General features: G+C 38.0%; 1 protein-coding gene across 1 annotated transcript in view; it reads left to right on the top strand.

The window, feature by feature from the left end:
- The window catches only part of CFTR (CF transmembrane conductance regulator), a 197,576-nt gene that overhangs the window by 97,551 nt on the left and 80,810 nt on the right, over positions 1–19,215 (top strand). Inside the window, exon 15 of the mRNA XM_060304940.1 lies at positions 17,614–17,708. Within this exon, the coding sequence (XP_060160923.1) occupies positions 17,614–17,708 (95 nt within the window). The remainder of the gene's footprint in view (positions 1–17,613; positions 17,709–19,215) is intronic.

Here is a 19,215-nt window from a genome sequence, read left to right as displayed (position 1 = left end):
ATCTTTTAAAGTTTGGATTTTATTCTGGAGTTCACAAGGATCCAATATATTTTTGGTTGTTTGTTTTATGATGTTTTGTTTTAAGCAGGGATGTGACATGATCAGTTCGACTGAATGAATTTGAATTGTTCAAAGTAATGTGGATCATACGTTCTTTGGCCAAGCTATCCGCTACCAGCTGAGAAAAAATGACTTCTCCTATATTTTAGGGTCATGGGATATGATGAGCATTCTCCATGAATCAGCTCTCATTATGTTATGTTAACAGGATTGAAGAGGATAAACCTTTGGAAAGTGAGACAACTTGATACTTAAGAACTCCATATCTTCCACATATGTTTTATTATTTTTTTGATAAGAGAACTAGTAACCTAGTTCATAAGAAAAGTATCAATAAACATCCCCTTTTACTTATGCAGAATTCACTTGCTTAGCACCATAATAGTGGATGATAGAGATCAAGCTGAATAAACACATGCATATATGTATGTATACCATACATATACGTGTAAGTAATATATATATATACACATATCTATGTACATATATAAAGATGTATAAAAATGCAATCTGTATGTGTATATATATGTATATTCAAATGTATGTGTGTCTATACCCCAGTCACTATAATGAGTATTTTGGATAGCAGTTGTGATAACCTCTGGTTAGATATACTATAGTTACCAAAGAAAATATTTTATACACCATTAAAATATTATTGAGGAAAGTACAGCTAGCGGATAAAGTCTTTTTAAAATTTTTATTATTTATTTAATTTTTAAAAACATTTTTATTGGAGTATAATTGCTTTACAATAGTGTGTTAGTTTCTCCTTTATAACAAAGTAAATCAGTTATACATATACATATATCCCCATATCTCCTCCCTCTTGTGTCTCCCTCCCTCCCACACTCCCTATCCCACCCTTACAGTTGGTCACGAAGCACCGAGCTGATCTCCTGTGCTATGTGACTGCTTCCCACTAGCTATCTATTTTACATTTGGTAGTGTATATATGTCTGTACATACACTACCACTCTCTCACTTTGTCCCAGCTCACACGTCCCCCTCCCCGGGTCCTCAAGTCCATTCTCTAGTAAGTCTGAGTCTTTATTCCCTTCTTGCCCCTAGGTTCTTCATGACCTTTTTTTTTTCTTTTTTAGATTCCATATATTTGTGTTAGCATACAGTATTTGTTTTTCTCTTTCTGACTTACTTCACTCCGTATGACAGACTCTAGGTCCATCCACCTCACTACAAATAACTCAATTTCATTTCTTCTTATGGCTGAGTAATATTCCATTGTATATATGCGCCACAACTTCTTTATCCATTCATCTGTTGATGGACACTTAGGTTGCTTCCATGTCCTGGCTATTGTAAATAGAGCTGCAATGAACATTGTGGTATATGACACTTTTTGAATTATGGTTTTCTCAGGGTCTATGCCCAGTGGGGCAGTGGGATTGCTGGGTCATATGGTAGTTCTATTTGTAGTTTTTTAAGGAACCTCCATACTGTTCTCCATAGTGGCTGTATCAATTTACATTCCCACCAACAGTGCAAGAGGGCTCCCTTTTCTCCACACCCTCTCCAGAATTTATTGTTGGTAGATTTTTTGATGATGGCCATTCTGACTGGTGTGAGGTGATACCTCATTGTAGTTTTGATTTGCATTTCTCTAATGATTAATGATGTTGAGCATTCCTTCATGTGTTTGTTGGCAATTGGTATATCTTCTTGGGAGAATGTTGATTTAGGTCTTCTGCCCATTTTTGGATTGGGTTGTTTTTTTGATTTTGAGCTGCATGAGCTACTTGTAAATTTTGGAGATTAATCCTTTCTCAGTTGCTTCCTTTGCAAATATTTTCTCCCATTCTGAGGGTTGTCTTTTCGTCTTGTTTGTGCTTTCTTTTGCTGTGCAAAAGCTTTTAAGTTTCATTAGGTCCCATTTGTTTATTTTTGTTTTTATTTCCATTTCTCTAGGAGGTGGGTCCAAAAGGATCTTGCTGTGATTTATGTCATAGAGTGTTCTGCCTATGTTTTCCTCTAAGAGTTTGATAGTATTTGGCCTTACATTAAGGTCTTTAATCCATTTTGAGTTTACTTTTGTGTATGGTGTTAGGGAGTGTTCCAATTTCATTCTTTTAGATGTAGCTGTCCAGTTTTCCCAGCACCACTTATTGAAGAGGCTGTCTCTTCTCCATTGTGTATTCTTGCCTCCTTTATGAAAGATAAGGAGACCATATGTGTGTGGGTTTACCTCTGGGCTTTCTATCCTATTCCATTGATCTATATTTCTGTTTTTGTGGCAGTACCATACTGTCTTGATTCCTGTAGCTTTGTAGTATAGTCTGAAGTCAGGGAGCCTGATTCCTCCAGCTCCATTTTTCTTTCTCAAGATTGCTTTGGCTATTCGAGGTCTTTTATGTTTCCATACAAATTGTGAAATTTTTTGTTCTAGTTCTGTGAAAAATGCCTTTGGTAGTTTGATAGGGATTGCATTGAATCTGTAGATTGCTTTGGGTAGTAGAGTCATTTTCACAATGTTGATTCTTCCAATCCAAGAACATGGTATATCTCTCCATCTGTTTGTATCATCTTTAATTTCTTTCATCAGTGTCTTATAATTTTCTGCATACAGGTCTTTTTTCTCCTTAGGTAGGTTTATTCCTAGGTATTTTATTCTTTTTGTTGCAGTGGTAAATGGGAGTGTCTCCTTAATTTCTCTTTCAGATTTTTCATCATTAGTGTAGAGGAATGCAAGAGATTTCTGTGCATTAATTTTTGTATCCTGCTACTTTACCAAATTCATTGATTAGCTCTAGTAGTTTTCTGGTAGCATCTTTGGGATTCTCTATGTATAGTATCATGTCATCTGCAAACAGTGACAGCTTTACTTCTTTTCCAATTTGGATTACTTTTATTTCTTTTTCTTCTCTGATTGCTGTGGCTAAAACTTCCAAAACTATGTTGAATAATAGTGGTGAGAGTGGTCAACCTTGTCTTGTTCCTGATCTTAGTGGAAATGGTTTCAGTTTTTCACCATCGAGGATGATGTTCGCTGTGGGTTTGTAATATATGGCCTTTATTATGTTGAGGTAAGTTCCCTCTATGCCTACTTTCTGGAGGGTTTTTATCATAAATGAGTGTTGAATTTTGTCGAAAGCTTTCTCTGCATCTATTGAGATGATCATATGGTTTTTCTCCTTCAATTTGTTAATATGGTGTATCACATTGATTGATTTGCGTATATTTAAGAATCCTCGCATTCCTGCGATAAACCCCACTTGATCATGGTGTATGATCCTTTTAATGTGCTGTTGGATTCTCTTTGCTAGTATTTTGTTGAGGATTTTTGCATCTATGTTCATCAGTGATATTGGTCTGTAGTTTTCTCTTTTTGTGACATGTTTGTCTGGTTTTTGTATCAGGGTGATGGTGTCCTCGTAGAATGAGTTTGGGAGTGTTCGTCCCTCTGCTGTATTTTGGAAGAATTTGAGAAGGGTAGGGGTTAGCTCTTCTCTAAATGTTTGATAGAATTCGCCTGTGAAGCCATCTGGTCCTGGGCTTTTGTTTGCCGGAAGATTTTTAATCACAGTTTCAATTTCAGTGCTTGTGATTGGTCTGTTCATACTTTCTATTTCTTCCTGGTTTAGTCTCAGAAGGTTGTGCTCTTCTAAGAATTTGTCCATTTCTTCCAGGTTGTCCATTTTTTTGGCATATAGTTGCTTGTAGTAATCTCTCATGATCCTTTGGATTTCTGCAGTGTCAGTTGTTACTGCTGCTTTTTCATTTCTAATTCTATTGATTTGAGTCTTCTCCCTTTTTTTTGATGAGCCAGGCTAATGGTTTATCAGTTTTGTTTATCTTCTCAAAGAAGCAGCTTTTAGTTCTATTGATCTTTGCTACTGTTTTCTTCATTTTTTTTTCATTTATTTCTGATCTGATCTTTATGATTGCTTTCCTTCTGCTAACTTTGGGGTTTTTTTGTTCTTCTTTCTCTAATGCTTTTGATATAAGGTTAGGTTGTTTATTTGAGATGTTTCTTGTTTCTTAAGGTAGGATTGTATTGCTCTAAACTTCCCTCTTAGAACTACTTTTGCTGCATCCCATAGGTTTTGGGTCGTCATGTTTTCATTGTCATTTTTTTCTAGGTATTTTTTGATTTCCTCTTTGATTTCTTCAGTGATCTCTTGGTTATTAACTAGTGTATTGTTTAGCCTCATGTGTTTGTATTTTTTACAGACTTTTTCCTGTAATTGATATGTAGTCTAATAGCGTTGTGGTCGGAAAAGATACTTGATACGATTTCAATTTTGTTAAATTTACCAAGGCTTGATTTGTGACCCAAGATACGATCTATCCTGGAGAATGTTCCATGAGCACTTGAGAAGAAAGTGTATTCTGCTGTTTTTGGATGGATGGTCCTATAATTATCAATTAAGTCCATCTTGTTTAATGTATCTTTTAAAGCTTGTGTTTCCTTATTTATTTTCATTTTGGATGATCTGTCCAATGGTGAAAGTGGGGTGTTTAAGCCCCCTACTAAGATTGTGTTACTATCGATTTCCCCTTTTATGGCTGTTAGTATTTTCCTTATGTATTGAGGTGCTCCTATGTTGAGTGCATAAATATTTAAAATTGTTATATCTTCTTCTTGGATTGATCCCTTGATCATTATGTAGTGTCCTTCTTTGTCTCTTGTAATAGTCTTTGTTTTAAAGTCTATTTTGTCTGATATGAGCATTGCTACTCCAGCTTTCTTTTGATTTCCATTTGCATGGAATATCTTTTTCCATCCCCTCACTTTCAGTCTGTATGTGTCCCTAGGTCTGAAATGGGTCTCTTGTAGACAGCATATTTATGGGTCTTGTTTTTGTATCCATTCAGTCAGTCTGTTTTAGGTGGAGCATTTAATCCACTTACATTTAAGGTAATTATTGAAATGGCTATTCCTATTACCATTTTCTTAATTGTTTTGGGTTTGTTATTGTAGGTCTTTTCCTTCTCTTGTGTTTTCTGCCTAGAGAAGTTCCTTTAGCATTTGTTGTAAATCTCGTTTGATGGTGCTGAATTCTCTTAACTTTTGCTTGTCTGTAAAGGTTTTAATTTCTCCGTCAAATCTGAATGAGATTCTTGCTGGGTAGAGTAGTCTTGGTTGTAGGTTTTTCCCTTTCATCACTTTAAATATGTCCTGCCACTCCCTTCTGGCTTGCAGAGTTTCTGCTGAAAGATCAGCTGTTAGCCTTATGGGGATGTCCTTGTATTTTATTTGTTGTTTTTCCCTTGCTGCTTTTAATATTTTTTCTGTGTATTTAATTTTTGATAGTTTGGTTAATATGTGTCTTGGCATGTTTCTCCTTGGATTTATCTGTATGGGACTCTCTGTGCTTCCTGGACTTGATTAACTATTTCCTTTCCCATATTAGGGAAATTTTCAACTATAATCTCTTCAAATATTTTCTCAGTCTGTTTTTTTCTCTTCTTCTTCGGGGACCCCTATATTTCGAATGTTGGTGTGTTTAATATTTTAATAGTCCCAGAGGTCTCTGAGACTGTCCTCAATTCTTTTCTTTTCTTTTTTTTTTTTTCTTCTTTATTTGCTCTGCAGTAGCTATTTCCACTATTTTATCTTCCAGGTCACTTATCCATTTTTCTGCCTCAGTTATTCTGCTATTGATCCCTTCTAGAGAATTTTTAATTTCATTTATTGTGTTGTTCATCATTGTTTGTTTGCTTTTTAGTTCTTCTAGGTCCTTGTTAAACGTTTCTTGTATTTTCACCATTCTCTTCGTTTGGTAGGTCTGGTGGGTTTTTACCTTGCTCCTTCAACTGCTGTGTTTCTGTCTTCTCATTTTGCTTAACTTACTGTATATGGGGTCTCCTTTATGCAGGCTGTAGGTTCGTAGTTCCCGTTGTTTTTGATGTGTGCCCCCAGTGACTAAGGTTGGTTCAGTGGGTTGTGTAGCCTTCCTGGTGGAGGGGACTAGTGCCTGTGTTCTGGTGGATGAAGCTGGATCTTGTCTTTGTGGTGGGCAGGACCATGTCCGGTGGTGTGTTTTGGTGTGTCTGTGACCTTATTATGATTTTAGGTAGCCTCTCTGCTAATGGGTGGGGTTGTGTTCCTGTCTTGCTAGTTGTTTGGCATAGGGTGTCCAGCACTGTAGCTTGCTGGTCATTGAGTGGAGCTGGGTCTTGGTGTTAAGATGGAGATCTGTGGGAGATTTTCCCCGTTTGATATTACATGGAGTTGTGAGGTCTCTTGTGGACCAGTGTCTTGAAGTTGGCTCTCTCACATCAGATGCACAGCCCTGACACCTGGCTGGAGAACCAAGAGCCTGTCATCCACATGGCTCAGAATGAAAGGGAGAATAAAAGAAAGAAAGATAAAGATAAAATAAATTAAAATTAAAAAGTTATTAAAATAAAAAACAAAAAATAGTTATTAAAATTTTTTTAAGTAATTTAAAAGAAAGAAAGAAAGAACAATGAAACCAAAAGACACATCCACCAGTGATAACAAGTGCTGAAAACTATACTAAAAAAAAAATAAAGAAATGGACAGGCAGAACTCTAGGGCAAATGGTAAAAGCATAGCTATACGGACAAAATCACACACACAAACATACACACTTACAAAAAGAGAAAAGGGGGAAATATATATATATATATATATGTATGTATATAGTTGCTCCCAAAGTCCACCTCCTCAATTTGGGATGATTCGTTGTCTATTCAGGCATTCCACAGATGCAGAGTACATCAAGTTGATTGTGGAGTTTAATCCACTGCTCCTGAGGCCCCCAGGATTGATTCCCCTTTGTCTTCTTTGTTCGCACAACTCCCGGAGTTCAGCTTTGGATTTGGCCCCGCCTCTGCGTGTAGGTCGCCTGAGGGCGTCTGTTCTTCGCTCAGACAGAACGGGGTTAAAGGAGCCGCTGATTCGGGGGCTCTGGCGCACTCAGGCCGGGATGAGGGAGGGACATGGAGTGCGGAGCGAGCCTGCGGCAGCAGAGGCCAGCATGACGTTGCACCAGCCTGAGGCGCGCCGTGTGTTCTCCCGGGGAAGCTGTCCCTGGATCACGGGACCGTGGCAGTGGCGAGCTGCACACGCTCCCGGGAGGGGAGGTGTGGACAGTGACCTTTGCTTGCACACAGTCTCTTGGTGGCAGCAGCCTTAGCATCTCATGCCTGCTTCTGGGGTCTGCGCTGATAGCGGCAGCTCGCGCCTGTCTCTGGAGCTCCTTTAAGCGGCGCTCTTAATCCCCTCTCCTCATGCACCAGGAAACAGAGAGGCAAGAAAAAGTCTCTTGTCTCTTCGGCAGCTCCAGACTTTTCCCGGACTCCCTCCCGGCTAGCCGTGGCGCACTAGCTCCCTTCAGGCTGTGTTCACGCAGCCAACCCCAGTCCTCTCCCTGGGATTCGACCTCCGAAGCCAGAGCCTCAGTTCCCAGACCCCGCCCGCCCCGGCGGGTGAGCAGACGAGCCTCTCAGGCTGGTGCGTGCTGGTCGTCCTGATCCTCTGTGCGTGAATCTCTCCGCTTTGCCCTCCGCACCCCTGTTGCTGCGCTCTCCTCCGTGGCTCCAAAGCTTCCCCCACTCCGCCACCTGCAGTCTCCACCCGCGAAGGGGCTTCCTAGTGTGTGGGAACCTTTCCTCCTTCACAGCTCCCTCCCACTGGTGCAGGTCCCGTCCCCATTCTTTTGTCTCTGTTTTTTCTTTTGCCCTACACAGGCATGTGGGGAGTTTCTTGCGTTTTGGGAGGTCTGAGGTCTTCTGCCAGCGTTCAGTAGGTATTCTGTAGGAGTTGTGCCACATGTGGATGTATTTCTGATGTATTTGTGGGGAGGAAGGTGATCTCCATGTCTTACTCCTCCGCCATCTTGAAACTCCTCTGCTAGCGGATAAAATCTTATCTAACACTTAAAACATCTTCAGTTCCCTAAAAAAGAAACAAATGAACAAAACCCTTAAATTTCATACCAGTTTAGATCTTTTTCAAGTAATTTTGTAGATCTCTTCTCTTAAGCTAAATTTAGCCCAAACCCCAATTTTTTAAGTTTGGCTAATGAATGTCTGTAAAAATCCATTAAAATTTTAGGAAATAGATGTAAGCCCTTTTAATAGCACTCTTCTTCCACTCAAACTTTTTCCTTTTCTTTTCTTTTCTTTTTTAAAAAATAGTTTCTTAGCTTCTTCTTAAGTCATAGTTAGGAGTTTCTAATGAGAATGTCTGACTAAACATGTTACCTATGCTTGGTAAAAGATAAAATTTGTTTAGCTATGATTAATCTAGTTAAGTTGAAAAACACATACTTTGAGAGGTAAAATCTCCTGACTGAGTATAAATTGTTTAAAATCTAGAATACACTGAAAGAGTGAACACTTCATATAAAAATCTATAGAACATGGCTGTACTCAGAGGGAAATTTATAGCTTTAAATGCCTTTATTGTTAAGAAGCAAGCCTAAAAATACACAAAATTCGTATTTTTCTTGAGAATTTTAGAAAAGCAACCGAATAATAAGTTAAAAGAGGGAGCAAGTAAGGATAAAAATTTAATGAAGTAGGAAACAAACAGATAAATGAAAGATATAATAATTCCTCAAAGCCAATTCTTTGAAAAGACCAGTAAAATAGTTAAATCTATCCTTGTCTTTAGTAAGGAAGACTTAAAATATTAGGAATGATGAAGAAGCTTAAGCAAAAATATGGACAAGATTAAAACTATTATTAAAAATTAGTGCAAATCTGTTGAAAAGTTAAAAACCTAGAGGAACTGGATCATTTACTAGCAAAATACAAATGATCAAAATTGAAGAAAGAAGCATAAAAAAACTTGAATAGACAGCTTACCATTGTAAAGTTGGTTCAATGTGGATTAATAAAAATTAAAAGGCACTATCACTAGATAATTTCATAGCTGGGTTCTATTTTACCTTTAATAACATAACTTCCAATATTATTTAAACCATACCAAATCATAGAAAAAAATGAAAAACTTCATTTTCTAAAGCCAGAATAGTATTTGTATCAAAATATGAAAAATTATATAAAAAAGAAAACTAATAAATCATACTTATGAATATAGATATTTAAATAAAATGCTATCAAATAAAATACTACTAAATAGAATTCAGTATGGTATAAAAAATAAAATATCAGGCAAGATTCATGAATAGGAATACAAGGGTGCTTCAATATAAACAATCTATAAATACAATATAATTTGTTACATTGAAGGAAGAAAACCATAAAATAGGGTCAGTAGATGCTAAAACCATAAAATAGGGTCAGTAGATGCTAATAGGGTCAGTAGATGTTCGTGCCCCGGGTCTTACATAAATTCAGCAGTTATTTCTAATAAAACTTCAAAGTAAGAATAGTAGGAGAAAACTTCATTAAAGAGCTTCGTACCTTTTTTGAAACAAACAATCCAAAGTAAGCATTATTTTATTTATTTAAATTTTATTTATTTATTTATTTTTGGCTGTGTTGGATCGTCGTTGCTGCATGTGGGCTTTCTCCAGTTGCCGTGACCGGAGGCTACTCTTCGTTGTGGTGCACGGGCTTCTCATTGCTGTGGCTTCTCTTGTTGTGGAGCACGGGCTCTAGGTGCACGGGCTTCAGTAGTTGTGGCTCGTGGGCTCTAGAGCACAGGCTCAGTAGTTGTGGCGCACGGTCTTAGTTGCTCCGTGGCATGTGGGTTCTTCCCGGACCAGGGCTCGAACCCGTGTCCCCTGCATTGGCAGGCGGATTCTTAACCACTGTGTCACCAGGGATGTCCTAGCATTATTTTAAATGGTGAAAGGTTAATGCCATTTGTCTTAAAATAAGAATAATATTACATGTTCGTGAAAAAATTGTTCACCTAAAAAAACCCCAAGTGATTCTAGCAAAGGCAAACGGAGAGCAAAACCCTGCCAGAATTAATAAGGGACTATGATAAGATGGCTGAATAGTAGATGAGCATACAAAAATAATCAGCTTTTCTTTACACTGGCAACAACAATCTAGAAGTGGAAATAAAAAGCTATTCAGGGGCTTCCCTGGTGGCGCAGTGGTTGAGAGTCCACCTGCCGATGCAGGGGACACGGGTTCATGCCCCGGTCTGGGAAGATCCCACATGCCGCAGAGCGACTAGTTCCGTGAGCCATGGCATCTGAGTCTGCGCGTCCGGAGCCTGTGCTCTGCAACGGGAGAGGCTACAACAGTGAGAGGCCCACATACCGAAAAAAAGAAAAGCTATTCAATTCACAATAGCAGAAAACCATAAAATACTTAAGGATAAATGTAACAGGAAATGTACAGGACATATATGAAGAAGATTGCAGTCTTATCGAAAGATCTAAAACAACTGAATTAATGGAAAGATATGATTTAGCATCCTAAGATGCGAATCACATCCAAACTTATGTATACATTTAATAAAATCACAATATATCTGAATGAGATTGTTTTTGGAATTTTATTAAACTGAACTTAAATTTCATGTGGGAGGAAATATAAAGAGTAGTTAAGAGTATACACTTTGTAGACAAACTGCCTTGGTTTCAATTCTGGCTCTATTGTTTACTGGCTCTGTTATCTTTGGAATGATATTAACCTTTCCTAACTTTCAATTTTCTCATATTTAAAATGGGGATAGAGTTGTGATGAGTATTAAAGAAGTTAATACTTGTAAAATGCTCAAAATAGTACCTGGTGCATAGTAAGCACTCAATATCCATTAGCTATTATTAGTATTATTATTTATATTATTGTTGTTGTTAATATTGTTATTATATAGAAGACTAAGTGAGCAAAAAGAGACAAAAATTTATGAAGAAGAATTGTGCTTTGTCAGGTATTAAATCATACTTAAAGCCATTAAAAAAACCTAAACACCAAAAACTCAGCAGAATATTAGTGTAGGAGTAGAGAATGGATCAGAGGAACCAAACAGAGAACCCAGAAATAGATCTTTGGCAATATGAGACTATGAAAGATGATATATAAATTGAGTGGAAACATCATTTAATAAATTATGTCTACTATCCAACTAAAGGAAAATAAGACTACATTCTTATCTCACACCATGTATAAACATAAATCATACCTTGAATAAATTCTTTAATTTAAAAAGAGTAATCAATATTTTACAAGAAAATTTAGGATACTATCTGTACAACCTGAAAGTGCAGTAGTATTTTTTAACCAATATACTAATTACAGGTAGATATATTGACTAAATGAAAAATTTAAATTTTGCATATGACAGATGGTACATACATAGTGAAAATAGAAACAGGGAAAATGTTTTAAAAATATTAAAGAAAAAGTTGTTAATATCTATACCTTACAATGAAAAATGAATTAATAAGAAAAGGACAAAAATCTGGTAAAAACAGGCATTTCACAGAAGACAAAACCCACGTTACCAATAAATATTTAAAATTTCACCATTATTAAGGAAAATGCAAATTAAAATGACAAGTTAGCAAAAATTAAAATGTGATGGTACGTATTGTTGGTGATGATGTGAAGAAAAGTAACAGTTCCATCAAATCTTGATGATGGAACTGTTACTTTTTTTTTTTCTTTTTTTTGTCGTACGCGGGCCTCTCACTGCTGTGGCCTCTCCCGTTGCGGAGCACAGGCTTCGGACGCGCAGGCTCAACGGCCATGGCCCGCAGGCCCAGCTGCTCCGCGGCATGTGGGATCTTCCCAAACCAGGGCACGAACCCGTGTTCCCTGCATCGGCAGGCGGACTCTCAACCACTGCGCCACCAGGGAAGACCCCCACTTTTTAAAAAAAATTTATTTATTTTTGGCTGCGTTGGGTTTTCGTTGCTGCGCGTGGGCTTTCTCCAGTTGCGGTGAGCGGGGGCAACTCTTTGTTGAGGTGCATGGGCTTCTCACTGCTGTGGCTTCGTTGCGGAGCACGAGCTCTAGGTGCGTGGGCTTTAATAGTTGTGGCTCGCGATCAATAGAGCGCAGGCTCAGTAGTTGTAGCGGACAGGCTTAGTTGCTCCGCGGCATGTGGGATCTTCCTGGACCAGTGCCTGAACCTGTGTCCCCTGCATTGGCAGATGGATTCTCAACCACTGCGCCATCAGGGAAGCCCTGGAACGGTTACTTTTAAAAGTTGTTTTGTAAAGGATTCTGGCAGCAATAACTTTTAAAAAGAAAAGACACGTACCTGTGACCATGCTGTCTCATTCATGAGAATATATCTTATAGAAATAAAATCACAAAAGCTCAATGATTTATGTACAATGGTGTTATCAGTAGACTTTTTTTTTTTTTTTGGTAGCAAATGCCAGTGAAGATCACAGAGCATCTGACAGAGCTATGTTTTGTGTTTTTTTTAATTTATTTATTTTTTATTTTTGGCTGCGCTGGGTCTCTTTTGCTGCACCCGAGCTTTTCTCTAGTTGAGGCGAGCGGAGGCTACTCTTTGCTGCGGTGCACTGGCTTCTCATTGCGGTGGCCTCCCTTGGTGCCACCAGTTCAGTAGTTGTGTCAGTTTCAGTAGTTGTGGCACACGGACTTAGTTGTTCCATGGCATGTGCGATCTTCCCGGACAAGGGCTTGAACCCGTGTCCCCTGCATTGGCAGATGGATTCTTAACCACTGCGCCCCCAGGGAAGCCCGGAGCTATGTATTTTGAAATTCAAAATCTTACACTTCCAGTCCAGTCTAGTCCAGACTGCAAATAAATGTGGACCAGTGAATTCAAGCACAGAGCTTCCTGAAAGGAGCTTGCATCAAGCTGCTTTCTTATTATAGAATTCTGATGTTGACTCATCAAGAAGGTTACTCTGGTGTTGATTGCTAAAATATTTATTTGTCTAACTAGGTGTTCTTCATTCAGTAGTACCTCAGTCAATTAGCAGAAAGTGTGGGGAGTTAAAAATAGTCTTCTTATTTGTTTGTACTGCTGAAACATATTCTAGTGGAAATTTCTAATCAAATACTACAGAATCATCCCCAAAACATGAAAAAGTTTCTCAGAAAAAAGAAAGTAGGTGTTCCCTACCCTCCTTGATTCTTTTATAATGAGAAGATAATAAGATGAATAAAAATATCATAGCACAATTTACCATGGCTAAAATGTTAAATAAAATTAACTAACCATCTCTAGAGAGGTAGCATTTGGAAGGTATCTAGATCTTGTCTGGGAATATGGTGTCACCCTTAAGAACCTTGACTTTTAGTTTCAAAACATGTGACTACATACATAGCAACCTCAACAAAAGTACATTTGGTAAAGGCATGCGAACTTGGGACTTGAATGCACGGCTTCCAATTCTAAGTCTGATTCTTTTCCGATACATTATCCCTTGTACGTTTCTTACAATCATATGCTAATAAAGGCTATATTTTCAGGCCTTAATAAGAATCTACTTTTCCTTTAATATGAGAATGGCGCAGAGTATTATATCAGCTAAGCATTCTACTCAAGGCCAAATGGAAATGAATGATGTACACAGATTGTTGGTAAATATATCATTCTAAAATTGCAGATCACCAAAGTTTGAGTGTGCATTATGGACCAAGCTCTTTATATGAAGTTACTTCAAATTTTTGCAACTGTTAAAGGAAGGTACTATTACCCCTATTTACAGAGGGAGAACTGAAGGCCAGAATAGACTTGCCCAAAGCTACTTATCCAGTTATTAGCGGAAACAGAGCTACAAAATAAGTCATTGTGCTCTCTGGTCAATGTTGCCATTCATGTTCTTTATTTTGTTTTAAACTTTATTTTAGAATTAAAAATATTCCACTTGGATTGGCACATTTCACTTCATTGATTTATATTTATTGAATTGCTTTGTATATGACATATTCTTAATTCTTATACTGAGCACCCTTTATAAAAGATGGACTATAATTGCACCTAGCTTATGGTTAGAATTAAGTTACAAAGCTGTTAAGTAACTGAGATTTCACAATAAGCCTGCAGAGCAGGGTTCAAATCCTGGGCCCCATGCCATGCAGTTCAGTATTCCAGCTTTGTTACTTATTGAACCATCACCATTAGCATAGTTTACATGACATCCCAACAGCTCTCTAAATGGACACCGCAAACATAATTCAGATTTCAGCTCACCAGTGACTTGGGAGCAGAGACGCTTAGATTCAGTTCGTCATGGCATTTTCCCAGGGTGCACCCAACCTGGAAATTCTCCCAAGTATGGGGGGAAATTTCACACTGAGAAATCCCATTCCATCTAAGGCAGGCCAAAGAAGATGACCAGTCACTTACCAGGCATCATGCCAGGCAGGCCTGGGGCACCCCAGGGATGCAGGCGTGGCTTACTGACTGAACGTGCTGAACAGACCAGGCATGGGGCAGAGTACATTATCATAGGAGCTCAAAATTAATAGCGTTCTGAAACTAAAAATGAAACAGAGTAGCTTGTGGTTATAATTGAAATAGATTAACTTGGTACCAGGAAACCATCTAAGCAATTCCTTCCTTGAATCCCTCATTTTCTTAATGTATTTTCTCCTTTCCCGGACCAGTTCCAGGTCAGGATTTGAGGAGTGATACTCAAAGGAATGGCTATTTCTGGTCTTTTTTGGAGGAAATTGATGGTTTTCCATTCAATCTGAACATGTAAAGTCTAAGCTCACTTGAGGATCTTCCAATTTCTTTCTCTAATATTACGTTTCAGCCTACTCATATGGGAAGGAAGAAAGAGATTTTTTTTTTCCTTCTCCCTCCTATTTCCTTGGCTTGTTTAAAGGATGAATATTACAGGCTCCTGTGAGAGAAATTTGGCTAAAACAGCCTCTTATTTATTCTGTCTTAAGAGAAGAAAATTATTGAAATAAATTGCATTTGTATTCTTTGGACATTTACATTCACTAGGGATATTTGCTAAAGTGTCAATTATAGTTCCTTGTCTTCTATCATTTCCTATCTTTCCCTTCACTTTTCTTGTCTCTTTATGCTGCCAGTATCTTCCTACTTTTTCCTACAGATGTCTACTTCTTCTGACAATTATTCCTTTTCCCATTTTCTTTCTTTTTCTATGCTGTACACCTTTCTTATTTTCTTATATGCAACTGTTTCTTTGTCACTTAATGTTTGTTTACCTTTCCTTCATCCATTCTCTCCTTTTTTCTTCCTTCATTCCACAAATATTTGTTAAACTCTTGCACTGGGCTAGGATTCTACACCTTCCAAATCTATAATCCCCTAAATGTAACTGTATTATTAGCGTACCATCAAAATAACTACTGATATTTCTAAATTTTAAAAAAAATAGAAATTTTAACTGATAGTGTATTGAATTCAAATTTGAAAAAAAAAACTCCAATAATTCCAGAAACCTCTCGTTTTTTTAAGATTGTGTCAGAGGGCTTCCCTGGTGGCACAGTGGTTGAGAATCCGCCTGCCAGTGCCAGGGACACGGGTTCAAGCCCTGGTCTGGGAAGATCCCATGTACCGAGGAGCAATTAAGCCCGTGTGCCACAACTACTGAGCCTGTGCTCTAGATCCCGTGAGCCACTACTACTGAGCCCGCGAGCCACAACTACTGAAGCCCGCACACCTAGAGCCCGTGCTCCACAACAAGAGAAGCCCCCGCAATGAGAAGCCCACGCACCCCAACAAGCAGTATCCCCCACTCGCTGCAACTAGAGAGAGCCCGCACACAGCAATGAAGACCCAACGCAGCCAAAAAAAAAAAAAAAGATTGTGTTAGAAAATGTGCCTCCTTTACAAAAGCCTGCACTCAATCTATTCATATAAGATAAATTATTCTTTCTTTTCCTCTAAAAGATTTAATTTTTTAAAAAGGGAATGGGATATGGGGAAGGAAAATATGGTGCAGCAGAGAAGAAATACACATGTGAGCCATTTTACTAATTGCTCTAAATTGAGTACAGAGGTTGTGCTGCATAGAACTGCTCACTAAAGGCTTAAAGGCTGAGGTGCTCCTGGACATGCTCCCTTAGCAAGACTGAGATTTAAAACCTCGGGTGTGGAATTTAGCTGTAGTTCTTGTTATTTGGATGGAATCCTGGTTACGTGGCCTGGTCCATGAGTTGAACAAAAAAATTCAGTCCAGTGGAAAGAAATGAAGCACTTCGTTTCACGTGTCTCATAACTACAGAAGGTCCTCCTCATCACAGTGCTCTATGGGTCTCAATGACCTCTCTGTGTTGTATTTCTCCAGTGCCTGAGTAGCTAGCTCCACTGGGTCCTGCTGTATCTCCTCCAACATGTCAGCATTTTTTAAGTCACATTTTTTATCCTTTTTGGTCCCCTTAGCTCAGGACTATTGACAGCAACCATTCCTTGGGGGCAGTGGCTGGCATGGTTCTAAGCCTACAGGAGCTGCCAACTAGCTTTTAATACGAATGATCATGTACTAATTTACCAGCTTTGTGAGTTTACAGTTTTGTGTATGAAGTTCTATTTGACTTTCATATGGTGGATAACAAAAACAAATGGACAATATAAGTAACCATTTTGGCAATTTAAATACAGGTAATATTCATGTCAGTTCAAGGAGAGCGGATGTACTGCTTCTAGATTGTGAAAGCAAAAGGAGGAATAGAGTGGAAGAGTATTTTTAATAGAGGGAGAGAGAAGAAGGTGGTAACAAAAGAAAAGAGAAGATGTATGGGGTTGCGAAAAGAAAAGGCAAAGAACTTGTTTTGAATTAAAGAGAGAATCCTATCCATCTAACTCGTCACATTCTCAAGTCTCAGGGCAAACCTCACCTATTCCAGAAAGCATTATAGCATTTTCTACTTACTTTACAATACTTCTATATTCTGAACAATTAATTTGCCAATTAATTGCATATTGTTTTATTATCTTAAAGTGGTTAATTGATTCTTTGGGATGTTTTTTAGCTTTCTCCAGGATTATGGCTTATTTTCCAAGTTAGACTTACAATGACTGCAATTTGAGGACTGTTTCTTATAAAATCTAATCTTTCACAATGTCTAGCATGGTTGTTGCCACAGAGTTCATTAACTGGAGAAGGGATGACAGGACACGTGTGGCAGGGAGGTGACAGGAGAGACAGAGCGGATGGGGAGAGGACATAAGAATGAGGTGGGAGGACGGATGAGGGAGAAGGCTGTGTTGTTTGGGTGGGTAGGTGAGAGAAGTGTGGCAAAGAGATGCCTTGTACCCCTGGTCACTGAATATGCTTAGATACTGCAGGGAGCTGTAAATGGTATTCTTTTAGTTTCTCTTATTAGGAGGTTTATTCATCTTTGGGGATTTCCTTTTAAAGGAGTGAATTGAAATTGAAAGGAAGTGCACTTTAGCACACTAATAGCACTTGGGTTTGTAAAATGGTCAACGGATGATATACACACATCTTTACGTATCATAAATACGCATAAGCTTTACTTTCTGATATTTTCCAATTCTTATTTAATTATAAATAACATTTGAAAAATGAAAGTTTTCTTTATAAAATTTCAACAATGTTTTGAGCAATTGAAATGCATTTAAAATAACTGAGATGCGGTGTTCACAATTTCTGCTGTGGTTAAAGCAGAAGTCTGATATACGATTGCATTTGAAGGAAAATGTACCTTTCAAATTCAGATCCAACGTACTGACAATTCCTCTCTGTCTATTTTTGATAATAGGACATCTCCAAATTTGCAGAGAAAGACAACATAGTTCTTGGAGATGGTGGAATCACATTGAGTGGAGGTCAGCAAGCAAGAATTTCTTTAGCAAGGTGAATATCTGATTATTGGTCCAGTGAGCATTTGTTGTAAATATCATGCATGTAAAAACTTATAGATGATTCTCTATTTCTTTATATTCTGTTTCTGGAATTGAAAAATGCCCAGGATCTTATAGGTAGCAGGTTAAGAATAACCTTTAAGAATTATAGTTAATGATAGAGTGTTCATGTCTGATAAAGCTGATGGCTTTTTAAAAATGCATACCCTTATGTTGGTGTGTGTGTTTGTTTGCCTCATGATATGATTGACTACAAATGGAAAACCCTGGCACTCTGCCTAGCCCAGGAAAGAGAAGATGTAAATTTTTATTTAGTCCTTCATACAGTTCCTTGCTCGCCCCATCCCAAAATGTACACACCTGCTCTAGGCTTCTGTTTATGCTACTTGGTTTAGATAAACATAAATTTTCAAAATTTTCAACATAACTAATTAATCTCATGACAGAGATAGCAGGGCAAATGATGTCACTCAGCTTAAAGTCTGTAATCTTTAAAGAAAAATAAATAGGACAAGCACATCTAATATAGTGGGGGCTATGGTGGTCCCTTGGTGGAGACATTCTTGGCCTAAGCATTTTGAAGTGTCAAAGGGAAGTGTATATATATATATATATATATGTATAGTTAATTTGTGTCAAGAAGAAACCTTTGCGGTTAAATTGTAACTCTCAGTTTAAAAAATTATTGGTGATGTGGTATGGCAAATGTTACTCCAGTTTTATTTGAACAAGATTCTTCTTACTGTGTTGCCGAAGTTGTTAGCAAGAAATCACCTTGACTTATTGATATTTTGGCTTCTTTCCCTTACTTTCTTGTGCTTTCAAAAGCTGGGACAGGAAACTAACTCACTGAGCACCTACAGTTGCCTAGTACTATTCTGGGTTGGGTGTGCATGAGTACATGTGTAATTTTACTTAATCCCCATATCACTCTGCCAAAAAAGGATTGTTCTCCCCAACTTATAGAAGAGATAATGAGATAAATGAGGAGGTTAGATCTTAACTTGCCAAAATCCACACTGGGAAATTCCAGGGTTACAATTTGAACCAGGTCGTCTTGACTCTACATTAAACCACACCTTGATCTTGGGATTACAATGTCAAGTAATAAATCAATAGATATGGATAATTCACAGACAAAATAATATTTTCTAAATAACTGAAAGTTGATTAATCTGTGAGCCAAAGTAAGACTTGTCTTAAACATTTCATTTCAAATTTAGGTAGGATATGCTCTATGGCTTCAGGCATTCAGAATAGAATTGAGTTTGTATTTCCCAGTTGAAGATGCAGTTTTATTATAAAATGCACACAGTTTGAGGCATTAAAGAAAATAATTGTTTATGGCTATTCTGATCTGAATGTGTCATGTGTTGTCCATTTGGGGATGGTGAATATGTTATTTCTGATCTCTTGAGAAACTGTGGTCATAGATGTGTAGATAGAGAGAAGAGCTGAGTCAGGGAAGAAAGCCCTCGAGGGTACATTTAGATGGGGGA

Source organism: Globicephala melas, chromosome 9, assembly GCF_963455315.2.
Source record: "Globicephala melas chromosome 9, mGloMel1.2, whole genome shotgun sequence".
NCBI classification, from domain to species: domain Eukaryota; kingdom Metazoa; phylum Chordata; class Mammalia; order Artiodactyla; family Delphinidae; genus Globicephala; species Globicephala melas.
This window is presented reverse-complemented; position numbering and strand designations above follow the sequence as displayed.